This window comes from Mizuhopecten yessoensis, unplaced genomic scaffold (genome assembly GCF_002113885.1).
Source record: "Mizuhopecten yessoensis strain PY_sf001 unplaced genomic scaffold, ASM211388v2 scaffold2743, whole genome shotgun sequence".
Taxonomy (NCBI): Eukaryota; Metazoa; Mollusca; class Bivalvia; order Pectinida; family Pectinidae; genus Mizuhopecten; species Mizuhopecten yessoensis.
This window is the reverse complement of record NW_018404697.1, coordinates 34109-43444: the sequence shown is the minus strand read 5'-3', so window position 1 is coordinate 43444 and position 9336 is coordinate 34109. Positions and strand designations below refer to the sequence as shown.

General features: G+C 37.0%; 1 protein-coding gene across 2 annotated transcripts in view; it reads right to left on the bottom strand.

Annotated features, from left to right (window-relative positions):
• Nucleotides 1-5669: 5669 nt before the first annotated feature.
• LOC110446513 (hemicentin-2-like) overlaps nucleotides 5670-9336 on the bottom strand; it is a 33464-nt gene continuing 29797 nt past the window's right edge. For both annotated transcript variants that reach the window (XM_021491697.1, XM_021491698.1), the window contains one exon: nucleotides 5670-8222. In XM_021491697.1, the coding sequence (XP_021347372.1) occupies nucleotides 8170-8222 (53 nt within the window). In that variant the 3' untranslated portion in view covers nucleotides 5670-8169. The remainder of the gene's footprint in view (nucleotides 8223-9336) is intronic.

Genomic DNA, 9336 nt, shown 5'->3' with positions numbered 1-9336 from the left:
CCGGGAATACCACCCCAGACCATGACGCTCACCCGCCAAACAACTTTGGCAACACATCAGTTTGCAAAGCTCTCACTACGGTGTCACCACAGACTCGCTGCTTCCTATGACTATGAATCATACAAAAAAGCGACTCATCCGAAAACAAAACGATATTCAATTGCCTTTATTACCATCTGGGGCGTGTTTGAGCCCAATAAAGGTGATATGTACGATGACGTCGCGTTAAGACAGGGCAGATGTAAGGTTTTATCATGTGCATGTAGTGTATTTCTAACGGTCTCGTATCGCTTGGCCACGTACACGCCGACCAACCAATGTTATTGCCATCGCAGTTGCAGGAACAGACCGGTGGTGAAAATGCCGCAGCCCTATCCGGCGGTCGACACGAGAGTGGTAACTCGTGATCTGCCGATTGTAATCGTACGTCGACACAACGCGTTAATAAAGTTGCAGAAAACGGTTCACATTTGTAAGGCTACACCCAAAACATCTTGCAACTTCACGTAGCGTCACCACTACCTCTCCCTTTTCTTGACAACCGCAGCACTGCCTAAACGGATAACTTACAAAAAATCTAGTAAGGATTCACATGGACAGAGTTTTGAGAATGCGTTTACTCCGCTTTAGACTATTCATTTGTAGTATAAACGAAAAAAGTGAACAAATTTGTTTGGAGCTACAGAATGATCGGAGAATTTCCCGAATGACTGATTCGTTTTTTTACTGAGTAATGTAACATTTAGCAACACAACCTAAATAACTTATTTAAATCAACTCCTCACGGATCTGTCAACAAAAAACACACCACAAAAATCTACTGCCTTACAAACACCGACTTCACTAATTGCTCATCCGCCAAATATGACTCACATGCATCTGAAGTAAACTCATGGAACATGTCATCACAGGTGCGATGCTAAAACAACTAGAGAACAATAATATACTTCACATTCTCCAACACGGCTCTCGATCATCCACGACCTTGCAGAAAACAGTAACACCAATAGACAGACAGATGTCAACATAATTACCCGAGCATTTGACAAAGTCCCACATAAACGCTTACAATACATACTTAAATACTATGCTATAACAGGGAACACACATACATGTATCACATATTTCTTATCACATCGCTTCCAAATAGTATTACTAGAAGGAAAGCAATCAGACAAAATTTCAGTCTTGTCAGGTGTACCTAAAGGTACCTGTTTAGGCCCAATCATATTCCGCATATGCATCAACAACCTACACGAATACATAAATCACATTACCCTTAGTCTCCTCGAGGATGGCACTATAATATCCAAAACAATAAACAACAGAGATACAATTAAACTACAGCGGGACATAGTCTCAACAGGAAGATGGTAGCGAGACTGGCTCATTTAATTCATTCAGGTAAATGCAACATGATCCTATCATCAAACAAACGCACCAACATTAAAAGTACTTACAAACTTCCAAAAGCACATATTACAACAGGGACTCCGGTAAATACCCAGGGTTAACACTACAGAGCAATCTTCAATGGGACATTCACATAAACAACGCAAACAAATCACGTTTGTGCGCACTATCTATGCATGCTTTGTATGCGTTGTGTAGTTACAACATTGTATCATTGCCTCATAGTTCGGATGACGTCAACAATCGGTACATTATCATCATAGCTGCAAGTATTGCAGTTAGAAAAATGATGATAATGTCATGCAATATGTAATAATTCATATTATGCATTTTTCTACGAAATTCAGATATAAATTGGTATATTCGTTATATGTTATGAACGAAGCTACCTAATATTTTTGAAGACAGTTATCGGAATAATCTATTTAGCAGATTTGCAAATGTGTTCGACTGCATAACTTTGGAGTTGGGAACATGTGAGCTTTTCAGCTATAAAGATCCAAAAGATGAACACCTCTTTATATGTCAAAGAGTTTTTCGATTTGGATATGTTCTAGTCTGGGAAGGGCATGCTTTATGAACTCGATTCACTAAAAATATATCGGTCCTTTGCAAATAGGGTGCGTATTTCAGATAGCCTGGTCAACTCATGTAACATCTGCACACACATGTAGTGTTAGCTTGTCCCCGTTTGAGTATAAATTATACATCACTTGGCAACTTCTTGTATTACTATTTTTAGTGCAGTAACCTGCAATACACTATATGTATACACCATATATATAGAAACAATACGATTTAACGACGACCTAAAACCTTCTCATGGCTCTTCAGGTTCAACTTCGTGACGTCACAATAACATGTCATCACACTAAAATAGTAACGTGACGTCACGAAGTACACAAGATAGGTGGACAAAGTAGTGCAACATTTTTACTGTGGCCTGTTGAGACTTGATTTAAATTTAGATTAATTGATCTACTTTCTTTTCTCTTACAATAGTGTCTGATGAAAATAGTTGATACAACAGCTATGGCCATTTAATGACGTGCTAGGCATCGATGGTGGATGAAAGCCGGAGTTCCCGGAGAAAAAAAAAGCCACCGACCTACGGCCAGTATCTGGCGACTGCCCCACGTAGGTCTCGAACCTGCGACCCAGTGGTGGAGAGCTAGTGGTAGGAGAATGTCAGACACCTTAAATTCTTGGCCACCGTAACCACCTCGTCTCTTCTGCAAAAGCTCTGTCTTTGGTATGTTTTATACTTTATGAAGGTATTAAGTGTAAACAAGTTTATGTATCAACCATTCATTATAAAAATATAGCCCATAGTTTGGATGTGGAAAAAATAAAATAGATCGTTTAGGAATGATGACAGTAATACAATTGCAAATATATTTATTGAATTTTATTGAGAAATAGGAATATACATTATATGGCATACAATTGACGGTGATATTTTGTCATAAAATTGTCACACATTTAAACATTCTTCTACATAGCTACATTTGTAGGATCGCATGGCGTTACACGATATGCGGTGTGCACACGATGTGTGCATGGTGTGTGCACGATATGAGCACCAGAACGTTGTGCAAACACAATCGTGGTTGTTGTAAATTGAGGAATGGCTTAACAATGAACAATGCAAGTGTATTAATTATGTTTCTATAGTCTAGATATATTTATACGCCTATCTGTCTATCAAGATTTTCTTAAATTTAGAAAAAAAGTGTTATCGGTGCTTTTCAAAACGATTAAATATCGAAATTATGGACACGGTCTCATGTAAAAGTAAACATAGATACTTTGTACAAGTAACTGGACCGTATTTTTAGTCACCCGTGGTACATAATTTGCTCGTCGCGGTGCGAACATCCATTCTTTACCCAGTCTAACAGTCACTATAAAACTGTGTAACACGCATTGTGAAATTGAAATAATCTTGAATTTATTTGAATGAGAAATTTTGTACAATGTACCTTATTTTAAACGAGCTTTAAAGTTGTTTTTTATTCCGTTATATTTATAAGCCAACCGTACCAAATTGCGTATGTGTGCGGAGAAGAGCCCACAACGATTGCAAACCGCACAGTTGTGTGCACCATGTGCGAACGATATGCGGACGATGCGCGCAATATGTGCGCACGTTATTTTCGCTTCAGTGTGCGGTCACACAACTGTATATACAATAGCATATAATGATATATTTACTCAACTATATAATACGTGTCGAACATTATGACAATCACTAAAACATACATTTATATTAACAAAATATACCACACTTTTTCTAGTCTCATTCTTCTTATGGCTAAAACATGAAACGTGATTGAACGAGTTGAGTATATCAGCACATATAAATAAGTCATGTCACACTTAATTTGTTAATATAATATATCAAAGCATGTTATAATTTGTGGTTTATTTATATAAAATATATTGTCCATCAAAACACTTTTTACTGCTGAAAAAATGTGTTTACAATCGAAATTGTACACCACACTTGACAATGTGTCAATAAGCAATGATAGCGGGCAAATATGCAACCGAGTCAAAGCTTGTATTATTGATTTTAAGTATGTAAACTATTTAACTAAGTGACCGCTGTTAACGTATGTGTGGAGCTTAAACCTACTAAATACGCTTCAGATACTCAAATATATTGTGAATCTCCTAGCCTACTTGGGAATTATGACTTATACAAATATATCATTTGATAGAAAGATTTATTATCAACAGAAAATAGCCCTTTTTAATTCTTTAGAAAACTGCACAGGAAACATATATACATAGCTATATTGCATAATAATTGTAAAACATGTCCTAACATTTCATTATATACTGAACAAAAAAAGAAACGCACAAAGTCCCCCTGCAGTACACCTTAGCTGTAAGGAAATAATGGAATATTTGGTCAGGTATTACATCAAGAACGATCTCCCTTCTCAACAATCTACCCTAAAATCAGCCAATCGTGACGATGTCATTGTGTGGCTTTTTGTGAGCTTCTTTTCTCCTAATCACGCGGCGTGATCAAGCCTCTAAGTTCAGCCACATTAATTTTCCACGATGGCATTTTGATTTCGTCAATGACTGAGATGCCACGCTTAACGCAAATTCAGAGGGGAAGAGCAATTGCGATGTTGATGGATTGTCATAGTCAAACTGCTGTCGCACGGCAGGTTGGTGTTGGCCCGTGTTTAATTAACCGTCTCTGTACACGTTTCCGTGCTACTGGGTTAGTTTCTGATCGTCCCAGGAGCGGTCGCCCGTGTGTAACGACCGCACGACAAGACAGGGCGATTCGATTGTCGCACTTGCGCAACAGATTCAAGACTGCTGTAGAGACTGCGTCGCATACCTTAGGTACTCATGGCAGACCTATTAGNATGTCGGGCCATCTTTGACACCACGGAGGCGGCAAGTGTGTTTGACTGGATGCGCAGACATGGCCCGAATATGTTTGGTATGCGTCGATGGAGGCTTGTGATTTTCACCGAAGAGTCTAGATTCTGTCTCTATCGCACAGACGGAAGAAAACGGGTATATTAAAGACGCGGTGAGCGTTTCGCCGACGCATGCGTGGTTGAATGCGATATATTCGGTGGGGCTTCTGTAATGGTGTGGGGAGGCATATCCCATGGAGTAAAATCCCCCTTAGTGGTCCTGGATCAAAACCTCAAGGCCGTTCGATACAGAGACCAGATCCTCCAGCCACATATCCTTCCACTTCTCAGACGTCATAACCTAATTTTCCAGCAAGATAATGCTCGACAGCATGTTGCCAGAGTCTGTCGTGATTTTCTCACGGCAAACAACGTTCAGCCTCTGGAATGGCCCCCATATAGCCCCAACATGTATCCCATTGAGCATCTGTGGGATGAGCTGGACAGGCGTATTAGGAAAAGTCAACCCCCTCCCCCCAACTAACCGCGCCCAGTTGATCGCAGCATTAACACAAGAATGGAACAACATTCCCTTAAGGCGAATAAATGTTCTTATTAATTCAATGCATAGGATAATCCGTACAGGGATTCGTGCAAAAGGTGCCCACACCAGGTACTGAAGTGTCATTTTGGCTTTTCGCGGGTATCCCACTTTCAGTAACTACTGATGACACGAGTGACGTCACAAAGACTTTTCTTCTACACAATTGTAAAGAATAGACTTGTCCCTTCATATTGTTATAAAAATTTGTACAAATTTTCCAAAATATCATAGGCTATTGATTGCATAATTTAATGGTGCGTTTCTTTTTTTGTTCAGTATATGTGTATGCAGTATATGTAGTTATTCTAAGTTCCCTTAAATGTATGACTTTACATGTTTCGTGAGGGAGATGCTTTCTTATTGAACTCTTGGACTAGTTACAATACCGTAGGATTAATAAATAATTTATTCAACTATTCCCGTGAGCTATTAAGACAAAAGAACGTTCCTCTACTCCGAGCAGGCGTGTACACAAGCATAGCTTGAACATATATCGGTTTTATCGGTTCTTATGATTGGATGGAATTAGCTAATGGCATCAGTTGATATCATATACATGCTACACGTACACGTTAACGGATATTTTTGTTATAACGAAATTTAGAAACGTTGCATAACCTCTCTTATAATTGTTTGCAGACCCATGATAACAGGCTCTTAAAATATTAAATATTCATTTGACATACAATTGGCAAGGGTTTCTGATAGTCCTAGCTGTTGTCGATGCAGTTGACGGGCTTTCGTACATGTTATTAATTTCAACTTTTTTGTTTTCAGTGAATAATAAGTGAATAGGCTATCAGAAACGATTAATGTAGCAAAACAATTGTAAAATGTACTTAAAAAAATCAACGTTACTGTGTTGCTGAGCACACAATATTGTTTGGTTTTACTTAACACAATATATACATCTTCTAAGTGATAGCAATACAAATTTATGCTGACGAAGTCTTTTTCTCCGAAGCGTATTCTGGTAATGTCAAAGCGATCTTAAGTACATGTTTACTAATGAGATGTCGAAGTCGGTCAACGTGATACAAATCCGATATATATCACAGATAAAAAACAATTGATGCAATCGCTTTCGGTATTGACCAATCGAAAAGGTACTTTCCATTTACAAATTTGTAAATATTTGGAAGGTACATTCAAGTAATTACCGAACTATAAAATCGATAACATGTTGTAAGTAAATAACAACAGATACAAGCATAATTGAAGGTGTTAACCAATATAATATTGGCGTGCTATCCTGGTCTTAAACATGGAGTCAAATGAACATATATTGAAGTGATAGCTATTAATTCTCCAATTTCCTTAATGTAGACTTATTTGTATCACTGTATGTACTAAAAATGTAATAAATAGAACACATAATGGCTTTATTTAGTGCAATACATATATTTGGTTTAAACCAAAAGTGATAATATCGTCAAATTATATTTTATGACATCAAATGAAAAACTAAACAAGAAGAAAAGAAAACGGCTGCACTATATGACAAAGAAAATGTCGATAATTGGAAATCTTGAAAAAGTTTCACTTCAGTATCTCTTTCAACAAGGTTTCCCTTGATGGACCCTATTTTCACTGCTGCTGAGCCTACTTTACTAATGGATTTAGACACCAGTGTTGCTTTCTCATATCAACTATGTGCCATGTCTTTCCTTTTCCTCTTGAAAATAATCATACATTCTAAAAAATAAAATGCGTTGTATACTTGCTTTCATACACATGTTTATCGCATGTTGTTTAATTATAGTGAAAAGAATAAACCTATATAATATGCAATAATCAATATATAAAATAATTAAAATAACACGTAACAGGCTTAGTGAAAAATATCACTATTGCAAATTCGTTTACAAGGCACATACCGTCATACACGATACACAAATATAAAATGTGTATCCATAAACCACCATTGATGAAATATATCGTCAGATAAATATAAGTGCCATATAACACTAGAATATTATGGCAAACAAATGTTAACATTCATGAAAGCATAACGTTGAAAAATATACCAAAAAATATGCATAAGAATATGCATTTGAAATTAGGTGAACATAATGGGTTATTATCACCCAGCTGATGGACCAATACATTCACAGTGTGTTCCGCTCAGTCACTATTGCGTTTCATCTGGTTTTTAACAATAACCGTTACATATAAATGTAAACTGAATAACGTTATTCACCACCGATATTTCATATTGTGACAATAATTGTTCCAAAACCAATTAGCAATTGTTTAAGGCATAAAGCATAATGGGTACGATTTCGCTCAATGTTAATTCATAAATACTCAGTATAAGTGAGGTTTTCCCCATGATAATTACAATGCAATAAGTCATGTCTACGATAAAGCTTAGAATGTGCAAATCCATTGATATTTAATATATTAATTAGAGCTAAACAAAACAATTCCATTCCATAATAATTATATTGAGTAGACGCTATGGTTTTAGTTATTTTGATTTATTATACAAATATAACAACTGTATAAATAGCTACTTGTTATATCATATTCTGACATATACACCTCTTTAAACAGGAAATAATTCCGTCCGTTTAAAACTTTATACGCAACGCACCTATTTATGTTTTACTTCGAGATGATACGATATCTGGATTTGAAGACAGCGTAATGAAAATACTTGCAAGTACTTAATCGACAAGCCTCGAAAAATACCCGACATTTTTGTGAGCTGAACTCAGCGTTGAATTTCCCGAAGTCGGTTTCCCATAGTCTGGAAGATGTCTATTCGACCTTTGTGAGCGATGTGTTGACACATATCTGCTTTGAGCTTGAATCTAAATGTAGTGAAGCAAAACAAAAAAACATCACTTTATAACCAGATCAAGGAGTATATTAAATATATTGTGAACATACGTATTTAGTATAACCAAACAAGAGTTTAATGTGACGTTTTGATGGCCAGTACGGTATGTGCTCTGTCACCTTCATCAGAATATGAACAGTTAACTGTATGCACGCAAAGGTGTACAATATGTACGAGTTGTCCACAAATCGATGTAAGCGTAAGTACAATTAGTTGTTGTGTATGTACCGAAATTACTCGCTTCAGCTACGCTTTTTCCAACACTTGGTCATAGATGTGCGAGAGTCTACGAGCCCCCTCATCGCGATTCAGGACAGGCCCCCTGCGGCGTATCCAGATGGCCTCCTTTATCTGCCGCATCAACATATTGCTCTCTCCGTCTAATACCTTAGAGGTATCCAAGTCGAGTATATGAATTTATTTCTGTGTGGCATGGTCTGTGGTTACCGATTTATTGATCTTACACTCCGACTGCTTCTTTTCTGATCAGGTGAATTTCTTTTCCTTTTGGGTTTCCTTATCTTTCCGGTGTTCACCAAGGCGGACCAAAATCGCCTTCCAGTCTCTCTAATATACGATGCGTCGCAGATTTGCATCCGGTATTTTATACACATTCGTCATTCCAGACTCTCGCACATCTATGATCACGTATTAAACAAAGCGAAGCTGAATTGAGTCATTTTGGTACATATATAGCAAATTATTGTACATCTGAAAATAGCTGAATCAAAATCGATTTGTTGACAAATCGTACATAATTTACACCTTTGTGTACATACGCTCCGCTGGTTATTGGTCTGATGAAGGTGACCATACTGTACAAGTCATCGAAACGTCACATAAAAACAGTTGTTTGGTTCTTTTCACAATCCATACTGATTAACCTTATACAAATGTTCAGATATATGTTAGATATCTTTCTGAATTGATCATTACATCGCTGAAGCTACGAATGTTTGTTTTTTCCCTATTTATTCAATTTATTATTTATCATAATAGTATGTTATTTGAGGTATTGACATCTGTTGTGCACACCAGTGAATCTTAGATATAGTAATACATCCACAATTTTCAGCTTAAAACGT